Source organism: Sus scrofa, chromosome 3, assembly GCF_000003025.6.
Source record: "Sus scrofa isolate TJ Tabasco breed Duroc chromosome 3, Sscrofa11.1, whole genome shotgun sequence".
Lineage (NCBI taxonomy): Eukaryota > Metazoa > Chordata > Mammalia > Artiodactyla > Suidae > Sus > Sus scrofa.
This window is the reverse complement of record NC_010445.4, coordinates 68,554,599-68,575,458: the sequence shown is the minus strand read 5'-3', so window position 1 is coordinate 68,575,458 and position 20,860 is coordinate 68,554,599. Positions and strand designations below refer to the sequence as shown.

The 20,860-nt window shown below is 51.9% G+C and overlaps 3 protein-coding genes across 10 annotated transcripts; 1 reads left to right on the top strand and 2 right to left on the bottom strand.

Moving 5' to 3' along the window:
- MRPL53 (mitochondrial ribosomal protein L53) lies at positions 1,875-5,261 on the bottom strand. The gene is made up of 6 exons (XM_021087340.1): positions 5,145-5,261; positions 4,788-4,965; positions 4,463-4,662; positions 2,953-4,322; positions 2,741-2,853; positions 1,875-2,648 (listed from the first exon to the last, which is right to left on the bottom strand). Exons 4-6 carry the CDS (start codon positions 3,042-3,044, stop codon positions 2,515-2,517), a joined length of 339 nt encoding a protein of 112 aa, XP_020942999.1. The 5' UTR covers positions 3,045-4,322; positions 4,463-4,662; positions 4,788-4,965; positions 5,145-5,261; the 3' UTR covers positions 1,875-2,514.
- CCDC142 (coiled-coil domain containing 142) lies at positions 1,877-11,986 on the bottom strand. Its single transcript, XM_021087333.1, has 11 exons — positions 10,441-11,986; positions 10,045-10,131; positions 9,816-9,965; positions 9,550-9,680; positions 9,366-9,479; positions 5,145-5,259; positions 4,788-4,965; positions 4,463-4,662; positions 2,953-4,322; positions 2,741-2,853; positions 1,877-2,648 (listed from the first exon to the last, which is right to left on the bottom strand). Exons 1-9 carry the CDS (start codon positions 11,513-11,515, stop codon positions 4,066-4,068), a joined length of 2,307 nt encoding a protein of 768 aa, XP_020942992.1. The 5' UTR covers positions 11,516-11,986; the 3' UTR covers positions 1,877-2,648; positions 2,741-2,853; positions 2,953-4,065.
- Positions 4,547-20,229, top strand: TTC31 (tetratricopeptide repeat domain 31). 8 transcript variants are annotated; one of them, XM_021087337.1, is made up of 13 exons: positions 4,547-4,674; positions 6,556-6,655; positions 10,820-11,815; positions 15,216-15,424; positions 15,586-15,669; positions 16,644-16,718; positions 17,083-17,163; positions 17,271-17,462; positions 17,795-17,846; positions 17,930-18,020; positions 18,121-18,262; positions 18,480-18,581; positions 18,762-20,229. In XM_021087337.1, exons 3-13 carry the CDS (start codon positions 11,776-11,778, stop codon positions 19,059-19,061), a joined length of 1,368 nt encoding a protein of 455 aa, XP_020942996.1. In that variant the 5' UTR covers positions 4,547-4,674; positions 6,556-6,655; positions 10,820-11,775; the 3' UTR covers positions 19,062-20,229. The 8 variants fall into 8 exon arrangements, with proteins under 8 accessions (XP_020942996.1, XP_020942994.1, XP_020942993.1 ...); XM_021087336.1 differs by lacking the exons at positions 4,547-4,674; positions 6,556-6,655 and adding exons at positions 11,976-12,064; positions 14,993-15,095 and having other exon boundaries at positions 11,452-11,815; positions 18,765-20,229; XM_013996022.2 differs by lacking the exons at positions 4,547-4,674; positions 6,556-6,655 and adding exons at positions 11,976-12,064; positions 14,993-15,095 and having other exon boundaries at positions 11,685-11,815.

Sequence of the window (20,860 nt, the reverse complement as noted above, 5' to 3'; positions counted from 1 at the left end):
TTGTCATGGCTGTGGCATGCAGAAGTTCCCAGGCCAGGGATCAAACTCGAGTCACAGTAGTGACAACACTGAATCCTTAACTGCTAGGCCACCAGGGATCTCCTTCATTCTGGTTTTTCACTATACTCTACTGTCTCCTGATCATTTTCTTTCTTTTTTTTTTTTTTCAGGGCCACACCAGTAGCATATGCAAGTTCCCAGGCGAGGGGTTGAATTGGAGTTGCAGCTGCCAGCCTACACCACAGCCACAGCAGTTTTCATTCTTTTAAGCAGAGAAGCAGTACAGTGATGCAGTAGGAAGAAATGTATTTGGCAAAGTGCACAGAAGCCAGTGTCTAGAAATTCTTTTTTTTTTTTTTTTTTTTTTTGTCTTTTTGCCATTTCTAGGGCCGCTCCCATGGCATATGGAGGTTCCCAGGCTAGGAACCTCTGGCCTACTCCAAAGCCACATCAACGCGGGATCCAAGCCGCGTCTGCAACCTACACCACAGCTCACAGCAACACCGGATCATTAACCCACTGAGCAAGGCCAGGGACCGAACCTGCAACCTCATGGTTCCTAGTCGGATTCGTTAACCACTGCGCCACAACGGGAACTCCTAGAAATTCTTGATTGCCTACCTGAACATTGTGAAGTTTTGCTTTAAACCTGTGACAATCAATTTTTCCCTACAATTCATGATAAGAAATAACTCTATACTGCAACCAGATACATACAGATAGACACATACATACATACTTTATGTAATATATATTTAAGGATATAACCATAATTATATGCTTAAAACTTGGGGGAGTTCCTGTTGTGGCTCAGCAGAAATGAATCTGACTTGTATCCATGACGATGCAAGTTCCATCTCTGGCATCGCTCAGTGGGTTAAGGATCCGGCATTGCCATAAGCTCTGGCATAGGCCAGTGAATATAGCTCCTATTCAACCTCTGGCCTGGGAACCTCCATATGCTGCAAGTGCAGCCTTAAAAAGACCAAAAAACAAAAACAAAAACCTTGGATTGCTTAGGATTTCCCATTGTGGTTCAGCAGTAACAAACCTGACTAGTATCCATGAGGATTCAGGTTCGATCCCTGGCCTTGCTCAGTGGGTTAAGGATCCGGCGATGCTGTGGGCTATGGTGTAGGCTGCAGACGCAGCTCAGTTCTGGTGTGGCTGTGGCTGTGGCTGTGGTGTAGGCCGGCAACTCTAGCTCCAATTCAACCCCTAGCCTGAGAGCTTACTTATCCCACATATTCGGCTCTAAAAAACAGCAAAAACAAACAAACCCTTGTTGCTTAAAGAATACTTCCCATTACATGTGCCATGCAATCTGATACTTTTTATTCTATTTTACTTTGTTTTTAAAGGCTGATTTAACCCCCTAAAATGATTTCGTGGTCAACAGTAAGGGTGCTAACCTGGTATGAGAAACACTTAGGCAATATTCTCTGAAACAAGTGGTAGTAAGACATAATACCAGCAATGAGCTTTGGAAAGATAGAAGTGGTTAGAAAAAAGGAGACCAGGTGGGAGAATACAACAATAATACAGGAGAATGAATGGGAATGGAGAGAAATTTCAGGAGTTTTCGTTTAAGACAGAACATTCTGAACTTACTCACTGAATATGCAGGGAAAGGAAGACGACACAACCAGTGATAATACTGTGGTTTCTAGCTCAAACAGCTGAACAGATGAAGTGTCTTTTAAAGTAATGAGGAAATCAAGGGAGGAGGCAACTATAGTTGAACCTTAAACAATGGGGGTGGGGGTGAGGATAAGGGGCCCAACCCTTCCACAGAGTTGAGAATGGGGGGGGGGGGGTAACTTTACAGTCAGCATCGATAGTTCCACAACCAAGATTCAAAGAACCACCGATCATGTAGTACTGTAGTGCATGTTTATTGTAAAAACAGGCCTATAAGAGGACTTGTGCAGTTCAAACCACCGTTGTTCAAGGGTCAACAGTACAAAGTATGTAAGATTATCAGTTCCTTTTTGGACCAAGCATGTTGCTGGAATTAGGAGCAATTTGAGATTAGAGCCAAACAGAAATGCAGTTTAACCCAAGAGGTTATGAGAGAAGATGAGATGCTCTAAAAATAAAGAGAAAAAAGAGAGTAGTACACTTTTATGGTTAAGAGAAGAAAAAGGACCCGAGAGGAAAAGAAGTTCCACAACGGAGTGAATTAGCGTGGCAGCTGCTACTAAGATGGAAAGACGAGGACTGAGAAAACAGCAACGGAAATAAGAGGTGCCTTGAGCAGTGGTGGGAAAAGCCAAACTCAAAAGGGTTACACAGTGATAAAGCTAAGAAAGCAAAATAAATTCAAGTTTGTCCAGGCCCCTCCCCATCTTCTCTCGACCCAGAAACACTGGTTGGATTTGTAGTCACAGGCCTTAATTTTTTCGGTGCTCCGCGGCCCTTCAGATAGTGATTTGAGTAATTAAGTTCTTCTTAGATAAATGTCCTTAGCAGTCTCAGATTAAAATCTGCTTGTTGGTGGTCTCTTCCGCGCTGTCAGCGCCCGGTACTGGCGCTGGGCTTGTCCCCGCTCCCCGCCGCGCCCCTGGCCTGGATGTGGGAGGCGAAGGCAGTGAGCATCTCCTGGGCGGTGAGGTGAGCGCCGCGCATAATCAGGCGATGCCCATCTCCTGAGGAAGAAGCAGACGAGTCAGGAACTGGGAGGGCAGCGGGGCCGGGGCCGAGGGCGCGGGAATCCCGCCCGACTCCCCACCCGGCGCACCGAACAGCACGTCCACGCAGGGCTCGGAGCCGTCGTGCCTCACGTCCGCAATCACCGAGCAGTTGAGGTTGGTGCAGCGGACCTTCTCGCTGCTCACCGCCTGCAGGAAGGTCCTGCGGGGAGAAAACGACGTGAGCGCCGAGCCGAGGGAGCCAGACCCCCGGCGGGAGGAAGGCGCGCCCCTTCGCGCCCGCACTCCCTCCCCTTCGTACCTCGTAGACTCCACATTCTTCTCGAAGGGGCAGAATTGAACCCGAACCTGCTTGACAGCGCGCAGTCCGAGCCGAGCCAAGGCCGCCGCCATGGTGACCTCCGCTCCGGAAGGACTCGTGCGGGCGGAAGTGTCGCTACTGCGAGACGCGGTGGGCGGCCGACTTCCACCGACCCGCCCTCTGTGGAGGGCAGATTCTCCAGCCGAGAGGAGGAGGCACAGGGTTTCGCGCGGGGGAGGGTCAAAGAACTCGGGCAGTAACTACTACCTGTCATTAATAGCACTCTTATACCACGGTGAAGACAATAAATAGCGCAAACCTGTTTGCACCTGGCCCCAGTAACATGTCTTCTACAGCCTTTTCTCCTCTGTACCCTGCTGTGCCAGACCTAGATTAACATTGTCTTCAAGGGCTGGTGCCTTCCAAGGAAAGGGCACTACCACGGCAGGGATCATAAACCTACCAGGGGGTAAACCCCACTCAGGTAACTAAAGATTAAATATGTGGAACGCTGGGTAACCAAAGCTTACATGTGAAGGTCCTTAAATGTTTAATGTTTTTAAAAATAGTAATGGGGAGGGGAGTACAGGGTAATACAATACAGCCTGTGGTACTGACTTAGGTATAGAAATTCCTTTTCCACCTCTATGGTTCTTGATGAATTAACTTTGTAGTAGTGTCCCAGCCTCTCTTGTGTTTAACCTGGCTCCTAGGACTTAAGAGGAAGTGGCATCTAGGCTGCCTGCTTTCTACTGCTTTTTCTCTTTCCCTTTCCCTGGGATTCAAGTCTAAAGACTTTCTCCCAGCGTCTAGCCCCCTATGACCAGTATCTACTCTGAGATGTCTTCACTGATAGGGATCTGAGCCTGAGCCACTCAAGGGTGCTGACCGCTAGGTCCCAAGCTGTGGTTATGCTGTTTACTCTGAATTCCAGGCACTGGAGTGATCTTGGATTCTTAGCTTTTTAAGTCCAGGCTCTGTATAGCTTGTGGTTCTCAAGTATCCTTTCTTCCAAGCTGCCAATTAGGCTTTTTTTTAAGAAGCATTTCTAAATGTCTGGGCTTTTTCAGACAGAGATGGGAGTTCTGACTTTCTGGCTTCTGATGTGGCTCCTTAGGATTCAGAACTGGCCCCCAGGCAGGAAAGAAAAGATAAGTGCCAGCGGGGATGCTGGTGCTGCCTCAGGGCAAGCCAGGCCTGCTGATTTCCTACCAGGTAAGCCTCAGGGCTGGGTCCCCCTCCCCACAGTGTGCTTAGCAGCTGAGGTGTCTGGGCTGGGGTTGCTCCAGGCCGAAGAGGGGGCTCCAAGCTCTCCAGACTGTTGAGGCTGCTGCTGGGCAATTCCATGGTCTGGACCTCATTACATGCACCTGGTAAGGCAGGAGTGGAAGGCAGGTGGCTGGCAGGGGGACAGTGAAGCCAGAGCAATGATGAGGATGGGGATTGGGGCACATAAAGTAATGAGCTAGGGGCAAGGGAGCCTGGAGTTGGGTCAGGGAGAGCAACTCACAGCAACACAGAGGCCTCCTGTGGATTTGAGTCTTGGGCAGAGGCTGCTGCAACAGACACAGCAGGGCTCCATCCAGCTGCTGGAAGATGCTGAGCATGAGCAGAGTCTGACGAAGTTCTGGGGACAGGCCCCACTGCTCCTCCTCCAGCAACGCCCGGACAACTCCAAAGTCTTGTCTGAGCTGCAGTGCCCCCTGCAGGCTGAAGGTCAAGGTACAATGTGGCCACCTGACCCTGCTGCCTTTTCAAACTGCTCTACCCTACCTATACCCTCCCCTTTCCCAGTTCCATTCATTCCCCCTGCCACTGCCTCCTTTTCTCCCCACCTGAACCGGATCTCATGGGTGAGGATGTGGTCAAGCCAGGCACCCAGGATGGCAGTCAGCGCCTGGCTGAGGGCGGGGGCCTGGGCTTGAGGTGGCAGTCCTTGCAATCCTTGCAGCACCGGCTCCAGTACTCTGCGGACCACCAACCCAGCATACTCACTAGGAATGCTGGGAAGTTCTGCAGAGAGAGAAGAGAAAGGACAGGACATGAGGTCAGGAGCTCTCTAAATCTCCTAATGGTGTATTTGGGGGAAGGTGAGGACAAGGATGGAGACAGAGGAGTGGAGCCAGGGTTTGGAGGGGTCAAGACATGACCTTTGGGAAGCCTGGAAGGGAATGCTGGGGATGAGAAATTACCAGGACAGAGACGATGCCGCCAGTACCGACCCCGTGGCATGTGGAGTTCAAAATCCTGTGAGGCTTGTTTACGACATTCTTGAAAAAAGAGACTTAGTGACTCTTCAGGCAGGAGCTGTGGGGGATAAGGGGAAAGTAAAAGCCTATCTCTGAGGGACTTGTCAAGTTATATGCTCTTCTATTTTTTTTCCCCCCAAAAAAGGGCCACACTCACAGCATTTGGAAGTTCCCAGGCTAGGGGTCAAATCAGAGTTGCAGCTGCTGGCCTACATCACAGCTACAGCAACATGGGATCTGAGCCGTGTCTGTGACCTACACCCCAGCTCATGGCAACACCGAATCCTTAACCCACTGAGTGAGGCCAGGGATGGAGCCCACATCCTCATGGATACTAGTTGGGTTTGTTACCACTGAGCCACGACGGGAACTCTGTCAAGTTTTATGCTCTTCTAAATCTGAGGTGTTTAATGCATTCATATGCGTTGGAATTGTATGTATAATTGTATGGGCTTGGGCATTTTCTTAGGAGAGATGCTCTAGCTTTCATTGGTTTTTCCAAAACATCTGGATCCAGAAAAGATTATGGACAGTTGCCCTAGGATTACCCTTCTCTCTCTCCTCAGAGGAGAGGAATTCTCCAGGTTAATTTATTCCACCAGAATGTTAATAGGAAAAAGAGAGGGAGACACCTTTACCACCACCAGTGTCCAAAAGCAAATGCGAGAGAGAAAGGTCTACATGACCTGCAGACAGGCAGAGGCTGAAAATACAAAAGGGAATTGTAGGATCATCTGTCTATCATCTATAAAAGGAAAGCGAGAACCATGTACACCAGGAGCAATGACTAACTTTCTGAGATTCAGGAACCTTCGGAATGTCCTTACACTGAATATTCTTTATAGCCACTTCCATTTCTCCAGAGCATGGCAACCCACAAAGCAAAAAAAAAATGCCCATGTGCGGGTTTGGTTTCTTTGGTTTGATAGCTTTTGTTTTTGGAGACGGAGAAAACAGAAAAAAGAGGGCCCTCTACAGCCCATCTTGGAGAAGAATCCCAAGAAGTAGGGTATATAGTAGCAGGTCTAAGAAAAGGTGGTGCCTGGGAGCCTGAAGGGAGGAAGGGACCTGGAGGGGGCCACACTTGGTGGGGGAGAGCCCATGTGGCCCCGATACCTAGCCTGACAATGGCCTATCGAAATCCAAACTCTTCTTCTCTTATCCCCCAAACCAGAATCTCTTTCTTCCTAATATATGGTAAAGAAATGACCCTTTTGTCAACTGACATGTGTTAGAAAATTCTACAGTCAACACTAAGGAAATAGAAGTCCCACCATGGGACAGCCTTTTTCTCTGGGTTGTTACAGTCTGGCTATGGAGAATATTCAGATCTGATTCTTCTTTTTCATCCCAGTGCTGAAAGCAGTGGAATGCCCACAGCAGATGCCCAAGAGTGCAAGCACCAGGCAGAGGAGCAAGGCATGAAACTGCTTTGGACAGTGTTGGGTCACAAGGTGAGCACAGTGTCCCTGCCCCTTTTGGTCTGTTCTCAACTGCCAAGAGCTGGATCCTTCTCATGTCCCCTCCCTTCTATCCTGTCCATTAGCTGGATCAAACTCTATCAATGTCTTTTTTTTTTTTTTTTTTGTCTTTTTAGGGCTGCACCCACAGCTTTTGGAGGTTCCAAGGCTAGGGGTCAACTCAGAGCTGTAGCTGCCTGCCGACACCAGAGCCACAGCAACTTGGAGCTGTAGCCACCAACCTGTGCCAGAGCCACAGCAATGCAGGATCTGAGCCGAGTCTGCAACCTACACCACAGCTTACGGCAACACTGGATCCTTAAACCACTGAGTGAGGCCAGGGATTGAACCTGCATCCTCATGGATGCTAGCCGGGTTCATTAACTGCTGAGCCACAACAGGAACTCCCACTCTGTCACTGTCTTCACTGCTCCCTTCCTGCTCTTACAGTGACTCCGTGTCACTTACGAGGTAAAGTCCAAAATCTATGGGTTGGTGTTCAGTGCCATTCACAATTTGATAACAACCTCTTCACTCCTTCACAAGCCTCCACACCCCCTGACCCCCAACACACACCTGGGAGGGGTAGGTGAATGCTCATGTGTACATAACACACACACAGACACACGTAAACACAATGACCTGCTTTGGTCAGGCCATTTCCTCACTATTCCCCCAAGGAACTATGAACTGCCCGCCTCCAGTAACCACTGCTATTTCTCTGAAGCTGCCCAGCCACCAGCTTGAGCCATAGGCCCTGTGAGGAGCTTCTGTTACCACATGTCTATCATGGCCTTCCATCCTCAGAGCTCCCACAGCCATCACTGTCCACCCTACTCATGAGGAGTCTGTGCTGGGACATGTTGATTTGTAAGAGGCAGCAGACAATTGAGGTGGAAATGTCCAACAGGTATATGCAGGTGGTAGGTTAGGGCTAAACTGTGGGGGTGCACAGCACCAAGGCGGAGTGCAGACGGACAATGAGCTGAAGGACAAGGACTGAACTCTACTGCCATGTCCCTATTCAGGGCAAAGAGGAGACAGTTGGGCAGGAAGAGAAAACAAAATGCAGAGAGACATAATCCATTGTAGGAACAGATATTGTGTAAAATACAGAAAAATTAAAACAGAAGTAGGAGTGGCTCAGTGGAAATGCATCTGACTAGTATCCATGAGGTCACAGTTCCGATCCCTGGCCTTGCTTAGTGGGTTAAGGATCCAGTGTTGCTGTGAGTTGTGGTGTAGGTCGAAGACGAGGCTCAAATCTGGAGTTGCTGTGGCTGTGGCATAGACCAGCAGCTACAGCTCTGATTCAGCCCCTGGCCTGGGAACCTCCATGTACCGCAGGTGCGGCCCTAAAAAGACCAAAAAAAAAAAAAAAAAAGGAAATATAATAGTTTAATTCATAAGTTTGGAAGAAAATAAGAAAATATTAACCGAAATAGCCAAGGGAAGATCAAAACACCCTGGAATAGGGATCAGAAGTCAGGGTGGGGAGGCAATTAAAGCGCTATTTTTTTCATGAGAAACTTTCTAAAATAATATTTTTTCAGTTTTAAAATACAAAAATAAGAAGTTCCCATGGCTCAGTGGTTAACGAATCCGACTAGGAACCAGGAGGTTGGGGGTTCGATCCCTGGCCTCACTCAGTGGGTTAAAGATCCAGTGTTGCCCTGAGCTGTGGTGTAGGTTGCAGACGAAGCTCAGATCTGGTGTGGCTGTGGCTGTGGCGTAGGCTGGCAGCTACAGCTCCGATTGGACCCCTAGCCTGGGAACCTCCATATGCCTCCGGTGTGGCCGTAGAAAACACAAGACAAAAAGACTAAATAAATAAATAAAATACAAAAATAAAAACACATACTACACTTTTAGAAGAAGAGAAACAGTGTTATCAAAAACTAGTAAGGAAAAGGAAGAAAAAAATCAATCACCTATCTCGCATTTTCTCTATAAAATATACCTCAAAGTAACCAAATTACTTGAGAGCAAGTTTCACTTTATAAGAGCAATCCAACTAGTAATGAAGAAATGATAGAACTAGAATATCAATTGCTCCCCCTAATGAAATAATGGATATAGACAATGATCATCAATCATCTGTGGCAATTAACATCACAAAATGAGAGTCTGGGATTTCCTGTCATGGCTCAGCAGTTAATGAATCTGACTAGCATCCGTGAGGATGCAGGTTCGATCCCTGGCCTTGCTCAGTGGGTTAAGGATTTGACATTGCCGTGAGCTATGGCATAGGTCGAAGACAAGGCTTGGATCCTGCTTTGCTGTGGCTGTGGTGTAGGCCAGCAGCTGCAGCTCTGATTTGACCCCTAGCCGGGGAACCTCCAGATGCCATGGGTGCGGCCCTAAAAAAAAAAAAAAAAAAAAAAAAAAAAACCAAAAAACCAAAAAACCTAAATGAGAGTCTGACATGTGGGTTAGGGGTGGGATATATAAATGAAATAAAATTGACCATGAGTCGATAATTATTAAAGCCTCAGTGGTAGGAATATGACAGCCCATTACACTCTTCTCTCTACCTTTGTGTATGTTTGAAATTGTCCATAATGAAGAGAGAACAAAAAGTGAAGAGCAAGAAAATATAAATTTAGCAGAGATTCCAAGGCACTGAGATGTTCCATCACCACCACAACAACCACCCCACCAACCCCAAAAAGCTGGCCACTGTCAGGTCCCCTGCTCTCCTCACCTGGATCTGTGCAGTCAGCTTCTGGATCTCCAGGCCCAGCTGCTGCTCCACCTCCAGGGCCAAGCTTTCCTCTGAGGCCAGGCTAGACAAAGCTTCTGCCTCATGCAATAGAGGCTTTGGCAGAAACGGAGTGAGATCTGAGCCCAGCCCAGGATGCTCCCCTCCCCGTTCCCTAGCTACTCACTGGTAAGTCCTTCTGGATCAGGAGCAGGAAGGAACCTGGAGTCCATGCTGCCAGATACTGCTGAGCTCTGCCCCAAAACCAGAGCACAGTGGTCTGCAGGGTACAGAGCCCCAGGGCAAGGGGTGCAGGACCTGGGGAGGGGAGGGACAGAGTATCTGAAGGACCATGGAACACCTCTGGGAGGAGGCAAGCTACAGAAGAGAATGGAGGAACCGGAGGATAGCCTCCACTGCTCCTACCCTCCCATCCCCAGCACCTTGTCTCACCTGGAGGCTGGTAGAGAGGCAGCCCAGATCTGGGTTCTCGAAGGGCATCCAAGAGAGGAGGGAAGAGCTTTTGCAAAAGTTCAGTGGTATGAGAGGATGAAGGAAGGCTGCTCTGATTTCCACTAGCAGATCCCAAGGCCTGGCAGAAGCCTGAAGATGAAGGGGTACGGTTTGACAAGGAACGGACGATCTGGGGCTTGTGTCACTGCCACAACTCCTTCCTTCTCACCTTGATCCCAGCTCCAGATAAGAGACTGATGAATTAGGTTGCCACACAAAGAATCCAGCTCCTTCTCACACTCCTGAGGCAGTGATGCTGGTGAGAGATATGACTCTGGAGCCTGAAAACAAGGCCTCTCTTTTCCACAATCACTGCCCACTCAATGATGGGGGAAGAGAGGAGGCTTCTCCCAAGACTGGAAGTTGCCATGGAAAGCAAGACTGCTTTGAAACCCCAGAAGCAATGGCCTGAACACCCCCCACACACACCAGGGGGAGGAGAGATGGAGTGGGGGATGTTCATTCTAATGGGCTTGTTTTGGTTGTTAGGCGTCAGGTGAGTGAAGTGAATAAAGAAGAAAGAGACCCCAGCCTTCCCAAACGCCCACCCGGACCCATCACTCACCCCGACCGAGTGCCTGCCTCAGCTGTTGTGCCACTGCCCTGGGGTCCCTCCAGGGTCCTAGACATAGGTCCAGACTCTGAGCACAGGCTGCCCACAGAAAAGTCCAGTACTGGCTCCACAGGGCTCCAGCCCCTCCAAGCCCCAGTCCACTGCTGGCTGAGCCTGCCACGCCCCCCATCAGGCCCAGTAGACCTGGCAGCAGCTCCCGCTCCTCATGGCACCGCCTCCGGAGCTGGTCCTCCAAGCCAGATCCCTTGAGCGCCTCATCTAGCCATCCTGCCACCTGGCAACCCCGTTCCCCCGTCAGGAGGCGGAGCACACGGGCGGGGGGGAAAGGGCGCGCTGCCCCGGGAACGTGGCTCAAGGCTTTTCCCTGCAGGTGGTGGTAGGCGGGAAGTGCCAGCAGCAGGTCGGCGAGTTGGGACGATAAGCCTCGGCTGGCAGGCGCCCGGCCCAGAGCCCGAAGCTGCATCTCGATGGTAGCATCCAGGCGCTGGGCTGCTAGTCCGACGAGGCGCGCCAGGAGTTGCGACGCGGGGGTCTCCCGAAGGCTGCTTCTCAGGACAGCCCCTCCAGAAGGGTGCGGCAACACGTCCCGGCACAGCTGAGGCAAGCGACCGGGGCCAGGGGATGGAGCGCCGGGACTCAGGATCCTCAGGAGGCGCACGGCAGCCTGTAGGTGGCGGGCGCAGTCCCGGGCTTGGAGGAGCTGTTCCCGCTCGCGGTGCAGCCGCAGCAACACCGCCCGGCGACGCTGCAGCGCAGGAGGGATCGGGACGCCAGCTGCCAGCTCCTGCCCCCAGTCCGCGGCGCCAGCATCGCTGTGCTCTCCTGCGTCCTCCCGCGTTGGCGCTGCCCACCACGGCTGCCCTCCCGGAGCTACGGTGGGTCGTGGGTCTAGGCAGGGGATGCTCCCGGCAACGGGCAACTCGGGCCAGCCACAAACGTCCCCGCGGAGAACTCCCGCCCGCTTTTTCTGCCACTGCTCCTCCCCAACGCCCCGAGACTGCGCCCCCAACGGTGGCACGTTAGCTAGCGGAGGCAGAAGGCCACCAGCTCGAGACGCCTGGGCCATGAGACGCCGTGTCCGGAACGAACCGAACGATTCCCACCTTCCCTCATTACCCAACGCCCGCGGCAGCCGCGGCTCCGCCCGGTCCCCAGAGCCGTCATCCCTGGCCCGGCAGCCGCCGGGACCGTAATGGACTCTCTCGCGCTCCGTAATCGGAGGCTTCTGCCCCCAACAAAGATGGCCGCCCACCCCGTCCTACTCCGCCCTTCGGAGGGTGTCAAATACCAGACTATCTTTCACTTTCGGGTCACTGTTGACGGGCGATGGCGCCGATTCCGAAGACTGTGGGGCTGACCAAGCTAGGTAAGCGGGTGAGACCAGATGAGAGGGGGTCCAGGAGGGCTGGGGCAGCCCTAGTTGGATCTATTTTCAGTTACGATTTTGTGCTTCACGCGGTAGGCAAAGGGCTTGGGCCCACCTACCCGGAGGCCCCCTAACGCGCCGCCGCCTTCCTTTCCTATAGACTGTCCTCTGCGGCCTGGCTGTCCGCTAGGGGTCGCTGATGTCCCCAAACTCTGCAAAGAATTCGGTCCTGAAGACTACGGCGACGAGGTAAAAAGGATTCCTAGCTCCCCACCGCCGCCACCACCACCACCCAGCCCTAATCATCACGATCACGCCTCTATTCTACCTTCCGAGCTGAGCCCCACCCCGGCGCCCCGAAGGGCTACTAGCCCCGGGACTTTGGAGAGGCGTAACGGTGGGAACAAGGTCAAGCAGCAGTATGCAAGAGGAGGGGCGGGGAACCAGGGGCGACTCAGCGTTGATAAATGCTTAAAATGGGCAGGGTCGGGCAGAAGAGGGTCTGTAAGTTGAGTGGGAGTGGGTAGTAATTACTTGGGGAAAGATATTAAGAACAGAGGGGGCAGTGTGAGCAAAGAGACTAAGGCAAGGAAAAGGTAAGAGAACTTCACTGAAGTTTGACTTTAGTTATGGCTTTGGTTGGAACCCTAAGAGATGAGGTGAGAAAGAAGGCAGCATTTGGCTTGTCTGGTACTCTGGTTTGGATGTCCTCAAGCAGGGGCTGGATTCTTGAGGGAGGGACAGGATCAGATTTGGGAGCGCTGAGAAGCTATACTTCCTTCTGCTTCCTGGTTGTTTCTGAAACCAAACTCAGCAAGCCCAGAAGGTAATTCATCATCTTTGCACATTAGTTGCTTTCCCTCTCATCTTAATCTTGGTTAATAACACAAACTTCCATCCAGTTGCTTAATCCTGAAATCTGAAAATCATTCTTCCATTACCTTACCAGTGAAGTCAGTCACTAAAATCTACTTCTGAAATCTATTGAATCAAACCCATTATGTTCATTTCTCCTTCTGCTGCTACTGCCTCAGTTCAGTAACTCACTTTTTCTGGCCTGAACAGTTCTAAACGGCCTGCTAACTAAATATTTCATGCCTAGACTCATCTCTTTCCCCGGTACTGTTTCATTGGAGCATTTTACTCCTTAGATCAGATCCACTTCTCTCACTAACAGGGCAAAGTCCAAACTCACTAGATCACACAGGTACACATGTTCTTCAAGCACAGCTCCTGGCTGCATCTCTGATACAACAGCTTCCTCACCCATATCTTTGCCTTTGCTCATTCAGCATACATACACGTGTTGAGCATCAGCTATGTGCTGAAAGCTGTTTTAGGCACTGGGAGGAAAACAGTAAGCCAAACAGACAAAAATCCTTCTATTCAGAGAATTAGAAGTGTCTAGTGAGGGTAACTGGTCAACAAATAAACACCACAGTATACTGATATGAGAAATGCCAAGCAAAACCAAGCAAGAGGATAGGAAGCCCTGAGAGGAATTGAGAGGTTTTTCTTTTCTTTTCTTTTTCTCTTTTTTTTTTTTTTTTTTCTTTTTTTTGGCTGCTCCATGGCATACGGATTTCCTGGGCTAGGGATCAGATCTGAGCCACAGTTGCAGCCTAAGCCGCAGCTTCGGCAAGCTGGGTCCTTAACCCACTGTGCTGGGCCTGGGATCAAACCTGCATCCCAGTGCTTCCAAGATGCTGCTGATTCCATTGCGTCACGGCAGGAACTCCCAAGAGGTTTTGCTTTTTAAAGGGAGTGGCCAGAGAAGGCCTTCTTCAGAAGGTTTAGGCAGAGATCTGAAGACGATGAAGGAATGAGCCATTTAGTGGGGAAAGAGCATTCCAGGCAGAGGAAGTAACAAGTACCAAAACCCTGAAAAGGGCGCACACTTGGTGCACTGCAGGAACTTCAAAGGAGACCACTGCAGCTGGAGGAGATGAAGGGATTGGGTGGCCAGATCATGTGTGGCCAGGCAGTGAATTAAGAGATTATGTAATTCAATAAAAATTCAAAAGATGGAACAGAGAGAGAGAATAGCATTAGTCTGTGTTTTAGGGAGTGGTCGAAGGTCAAGGCAGTCTTTTTTTTGTTTGGTTTTTAAAGGTGGTTTACACTAACTAAGGACACGATCCTCATCAGAACCACAGAATGTATGCGCCAAGCTTGAAAGAGTCTCGCCTCATTTTGTGAATGAGGAAGCTGAGGCCCAGAGAGGTTAAATGATTTATCCAAAATCAAATGGCCGGGCAATGGCAGAACCAGAACTGAGGTTCATACAGCTCTGTTCTAGCACGTTGTTCTCTCTGGGTCTATGCTACCTGGCTAATTAAGAGAGCAGTAGAAAGCAATGGATAATAAGGTTTGAAATTGTATCTCACAGGCTGTGTTCATGCAGCCTGGTTGAGTGAGGGCAGAGCAAATTGGGGATGAAAGGGTCTGGGAAGGCTTTGAGGGGAGATGGCATTTGAACTCGATCTTGAAGGTCAGGCAAGACAGGGTGAGAAAGAAGCTCAGAGCCAGCAGAACGGCTGGGGGAGGACCCCAAGGCTGGAAGGAACCTGGTGGCAGAGAAAGGATGGCCGCTAAGGAGGACAGGATTGCAAGGGAAGCCGGGAGAGGTCAGCCAGGGAACTTTTTGGAAGGCTCCGAATCCCAGGCTAGACTCAGTCCCGCCTGCGGCTCTGGCAGTGGGGAACTACTGGAAAATTTTGAGTAAGGTAACATTGCTGAGAGCTTGGTTTTGAGGAGAAACAGATGAAGTGCAAGGGAGAGGGCAGCCAGGAACTGTAGCACTCTTTTAGGTGTGAGGCAGCCCCAGGGTGGATTCTGTGGGGAGGGTTCATATTCAAGGGTATGGCGGGGGGCACAGCTGGAAGAGCAGGTAAGAGGGCTCCATTGCAGGGGCGTCAGTGTGGCAGGATGGTGGAGAAGGCTGGGCTGATGAGCACCCTCAGCCCTTGGGAAGGCAAGAGAGTTAGGAAAGGGAGGTGAGACGCCATGACAGCTGGGAGCAGTGTGTTTTGCAGGGCTGAGCAGGGAGAGGGTACGGTTCTCCAGGCTGGGCGGCTGGTTTGTGGTTGCCGTGGTGGAGAGGTCAACCCAGCCAAGCCCCTTGCTCTCTCCCAGAGCTCCCCACAACACCAGCCTCCCCTCCCCTCCCCCTCCCAGGACGTAGTGGATTTTCTTCGACGGCTTGTGGAGAATGATCCCCAGGGCCTGCACCGGATCCATGTGGATGGGAGCAGCGGGCGGCTGCAGCTGTGGCACCATGGTGGGGAGTGCAGGGGCCGGGCCCAGGGATCGAGGCTGGTACCCTGGGGAGGGCTGGCCCTCAGAGGCTCCTCTCCCTCATATACTCCTTTCTTGCCCTTCTCTTTCTCCCTCCTGACAGATCGCTTCCTGGACCCCCTCTGTAATGAGGAGCAAACAACGGAACAGAATGACAAGGACAAGGAAGCTGAGAGACTGGGTACCTACTGTGGTCTCCGAAAGTCCTTCCTATACCCTCCACGAGCGTCTAAGCCCTGCCCTCAAAGCCCTCCTGCTCCAGACAACCTGCTGCAGGTGGCCATGCCTCAGAGGCTCCTGCTGACTGAAGAGGTGAGACTGGCAGCAAGGGGCTTCTTCCGCCCAAGAGTTCTCCCAAACCCCAGGTTCCCATGGCCACATTCTCCCCTAATCTGGACTTTTCAAGATCCTTTCATACTGCCTGCCTCCCTTTCGCACTCTCTCATTCTCTCTCTCTGCCCTTCCTCCTTCAGGAAGCCAACCGCCTGGCTGAAGAGCTGGTGGCTGAGGAGGAGCGCATGAAACAGAAAGCAGAGAAGAAACGACTCAAGAAGAAGGTAACTGGAGGGCAGGAGGAGTGGGAACCCAGAGGGATTTGGGGGCTCGAAGGAGGGAAGCTTTGTGAACAGGAGAGAACTCAAGATGGCCAGCTGGGGTGGTGGGGAGGGGGGTGGCGGGCATGGGGCTTGGGGACTGGAGGGTTTCTGGGAGGCCCATTTAGTGTAGTGGTTCTGGAGCCACACGATGCTGCCTGGACTGGTTGGAATCTACCTCCTGACTGTGTGCCCTCTGCCTAGAGACTCTCTTGTCCTCTTGTCTGCTGTAAAGTGAGGACAACAACAAAACCCATCTCATAGTGTTACAAAGATTAAATGAGATAGTGTCTATGAAGCTCTTAGCCTGGTGCTATGGCATATAATATATATTGTACATATGAAGATTTTTTTTTTTTTTTTTTTTTTTTTTTGCTTTTTAGGGCTGCACCCGTGACATATGGAGGTTCCCAGGCTAGGGGTCAAATGGGAGCTACAGCCTACGCCACAGCCACAGCAACTCCAGATCCAAACCACATTGTGATCTACACCACAGCTCAGGGCAATGCCGGATCCCTAACCCACTGAGCAAGGCCAGGGATTGAATCCACAACCTCATGATGCCTAGTCGGATTCATTTCCACTGTGCCACACGGGAACTCCTACCTATGAAGAATTGGTCTCAAGATACAAATTCTGGGAGTTCCCATTGTGGCTTGGGCGGTTAAGAACCCAACTAGTATCCAAGAGGATGTGGGTTCCCTCCCTAGCCTTGCTCAGTGGATTAAGGATCCAGGGTTGCTGTGAACTGTGGTGTAGGTCACAGACAAGGCTGTGGCTGTGGTGTGGCTGGCAGCTGCAACTCTAATTCGATCCCAAGCCTGGGAATTTCCATATGCTGCAGGTGCAGCTCTTAAAAAAGGAAAAAGATACAAATTGTATGTGTGTATGTTTAAGTATAGTGCTCAAAGTACATCCTCTTCTTGTCATTGTTACAGCGTCAAAAGGATCGGAAGCGAAGGGAGCGGTTGGAGCAGCACAGCGGGGAGCCCAACGCCAGTGTCTGCACACAGGTACTAAAAGCACCAAGTGGGAGTTCCTGTCGTGGCTCAGTGGTTAACGAATCCATAGGAACCATGAGGTTGAGGGTTTGATCCCTGGCCTTGCTCAGTGGGTTAAGGATCTGGCATTGCCATGAGCTGTGGTGTAGGTTGCAGACGTGGCTCAGATCCCATGTTGCTGTGGTTCTGGCATAGGCTGGTGGCTCCGAGTCAACCCCTAGCCTGGGAACCTACATATGCCGCGGGAGTGGCCCTAGAAATGGCAAAAAGGCAAAAATAAAATAAAATAAAAGCACCAAGTGCCAGGAGGTGGGAGCTGGAAAAGCAGGCGGCTCGAGGCGACTTTCAACTCTGTACCTGTTCACCTTCCCTCCAGGCCGAGATCAGCCCAACTGGGGATGGGAGTCCCCCATCCAGCTCCGGGAACCCATCTCAGGGACAGTGCGATGAGGAAGAGGTGAGAGCCCCCTTCCTTCCCTTCATGATCTCTGCCCACCCTCTACTCCCACGTCTCTAGGACATACCTCATCCTTGCGCCTCCCGAACTTTCCTTTCTGCTCACAGGACTCACTGGATCTATCTAGCACCTTTGTGTCTCTGGCTCTGCGCAAAGTTGGGGATTGGCCCCCCAGTGCCCTCAGAGAAAAGGGACTAAGCCAGGATCCCCAAGGCAGGAGCCAGGCTCCCCAGGAGAAGAGCCAGGAGGAAGAAAGCACTCCAGAAGAAGAGAGCCCCAGACAGAGTCCTAAGGCCGAGGTGAGCACCTGGGCAGAGGAACCTCAGCTAGAAGGAGGGGAAGGCGTGCCAGAGAGCTCTGGGGAGTCCCACAATCTAAGGGTCAAGGGCGATGACCACTAGAAGGACTTCTCTGGCCCTCAGATTAAGAGACCTGGGATCAAGCTCCATCACTGTTACCCTGGCCCTGGGGAGTTTCCTCTGTAGGAAGGTAGGGCTGATGCCATCCTGCAGACTGTCACAAGAATGGCATGTTGCCTGGTGCTGATTGCAATGTTAACTATTGGAACAGAGGAGAAGGATCTGGGGAGGCTGAGGCCTTAGTCCTGCTTGACTGTGCTTCCTATTCCTAGGCATCTCCAGGACTGCTGGCGGCTGCCTTACAACGGAGCCAGGAGCTGGCAGGTGAGGTTCTTTCTCTCTCCCGCCTCACCCAACCCTCCCTGGGATGGCTGCATCCGAACCATCCCACCTTCTTTCCTCCCCAGAGTTGGGTACCAGCCTTGCCGAAAATGGTTTCTACCACAAGGCTGTGGTCCTCTTCACTCAGGCCTTGAAGCTCAACCCCCGGGACCACCGGTAGGTGGGGTGGGGTGGGGAAGGGTGGCTACCTCACCAGGATGTCAGGGGTAGGCAGGGTGCTGAGGACCTGGACTTTTGGCCACTTTGTCTTTCTCAGGTTATTTGGAAATCGCTCATTCTGCCATGAACGGCTGGGTCAGCCAGTGTGTGCCCTGGCTGATGCCCAGGTAGCCCTCACTTTGCGGCCCGGCTGGCCCCGGGGCCTCTTCCGCCTGGGCAAGGCCTTGATGGGACTGCAGGTACTGGGTCTGAGGCTGGAAGCGGAAGAGGAATTCGGCTGGGATGGAGGGGGGATCGGGTCTACAGTGGCTTTTTTAGTTGCGCTCCCACCACCACAGTGTCACAATGTTAGTTGTACCAGTGGATGGAGCCACTCTGGGAAAGGGGGCCGTTTGAAGTTCCTTGACCCCCGCTGACCCCTAAACTTTCCTCTTTCTAACTCCTCTGGGACCAAAGCGTTTCGAAGAGGCAGCTGCTGTGTTCCAGGAGACTCTGAGAGGCGGGTCCCAGCCTGACGCAGCCCGGGAGCTCCACTCCTGCCTCGTGCAGCTGGCTCTGGTAAGGGGACCAGGCCCCCCTCTCATGCCGAGGGGGCAGCAGGGAGAACTGGCTGGGGTCACAGCACCAAGCGGTGCCACTTTCTGCCTCAGGTGGGGAAGGGGGTGGAAACGCATGGGATGAGGGGCCTGGGCGGCGCTGCTGGAAGGCCTCTCAGGTGCCCTCCCTCTCCTTGCTCAGCAGGACCAGCGAGGAGGGATCCCTGGGCCGCCTCCATCGACTAGGTTCCCCCATCCATTTCCCCACGCTGAGCTGGGGCCTTCAGGCCTCCTCTCCCCCCGTGGCCCTGGAAGCCCTGCCCAAACTGTCCCTGGCCTCCTGTCTCCACCCTTGCGTTATCCACCACATCACCTGAACCCTGCCAGCTGGCCCCTCCCCCAGACTCAGAGCAGAAGACCCTGCCCTCCCCATCTCCAGGACTCCTCAAGGGGCCAGGGCATCCTGGGACCTGGGCCCCAACGTCTACCTCACACCAGATGAACAGGAACCTCTCCCTACTAAGGCAAAGCCATGTGTATATCCCTCGGGGATGAAAGACGCTGTGCGGGGGGGCGGCTCACTGCACACTGAGACCTATACTCTCAAACCACGGCTAGGAGCATCCCTGGCAGGCATGCCTCTTGCCACAGAGACCTTCTGATGAGGGACAGGAGACCCACATCCACTGAAATAGCCTTTCTTATGGTTCTTAAGCAGGTGGCTTCTGCTGGAAGCAGGAGGGAGAAATAAAATCCCCCAAGGCTCCAGAAGGGATCTGTACAAACGTTTAGGTTTTCAGACTTTTAACAGACCCGGCAGTAGGGGCATTTGAGGCTTGTTCTGCTTCTTGGCCCTGGGGAACTCACTCCCCAGCCAGAGCTCCATGCTCAGGAACGGGGTCCCTGCGATGAACAAAGCCCAGGTCTCTTCAGCTTGGCAGATGCTCGCTTCTCCCTAATCCCAGTTCTTGCCCCATCTTCTGTAGCCTCGGCTCATGCCCTGTTTCCTGTTCACACTTCTGTGCATATCCTGCACTCTCCTTTGCCCAGTGGGTCTGACGCTCACCTCCTCCCACTGCTAGAAGATTCACCAAGGGCTGGCACTTGGGAGGTCCCTTCTGACTTCCTGTATAAGAATCCTGATCCCCTCTGGTTTCTCCTCTAAGATCCTGACAGCTGCCCTGGCTGGTTCCTCCCTAGCTCTCCCTGGCACTCTCAGCTTATTTAACATGGATCTGTAGGGGACTTTGAGGCCTCCCAGCATGCCTTTCCAAGAAGAACCACTCATCCGGTTAAATGAGTCTTGCTGCCTTATGGGTCTTACTCAATACCACATGCACCTAGACACAGGAGGTGCTGAAACACCTCCCCTTTTTTTTAAGGCTTTCCCAAATTCTTTTTATTGTTTATGGCTGCAGGCCCCTTAAACACTGTGTAACAGAATGAAGCCTGCCATTGCTAGTTGGGTCACCTTGGGTGGGTTTCTCAGCACCTGAGCTCCAGATCCCTCATCTGTAAAATGTGGGCATCCCTCCTTCACAGGGCTGTTGTGAGAACTGAAAGTGTGAGAAAGGCAATCAGGTGCCCCTCCCTCTCCTCTCTCAGCAGGACCCCCCAGGAGGAAGAGCCTGGTACACAGTGGGTGTTAAATAAACCAATCTTTATCTGCAGTTGTCCTACATGTTCATGATTCCAACACTGGGAAGAGAGGAGTATGAGTGAATGACTGCTTCATTCACCAAATACAGAATTCATGGGGCTGCGGTTCTCAAAGCATGGTCCCTGCCTGGGCCAGTGGCATCAGTGTCACCTGGGAACTTTTTACAAATGCAAATTCTCAGGCTCACCATAGATCTTCTACATCAGAAACTGAAAGAGTGGGGCCCCAAAATTTGTGTTTCAGTCAACCCTCCAGGTGATCCTGAGACACCCTGATGTTTGAGAAGCTCTGCTCTAGGAACTAGCAGAGGAGACATCCATCCAGGGGGCCCTTCTGGGGGGATAGGTTTGAGTTTTATTTATCCAAGCCTTGATTACAAGAGGTGGAAGCATGGGGCTGGAACCTAGGACACCTCAGGTAGAGGAGGGTTACAGCTCAGAGCCAGCTAACTTGACTGGACCCTACCTTCAAAACTCGAATTATTTGCCCCGGGAGTTCTTTGTTCATGTTCTTTGTGGGGTGGGGCTCAGGAGAGGCTTTGTGTTTGTGGGGTGATTTATCACAGTGTCTCTGAAAGGCCTGCCCATGTGTTTTCGTTCTGGGCTGGGGCTAGGGAGGTGTGGCTTATCCACTCTGAGGAC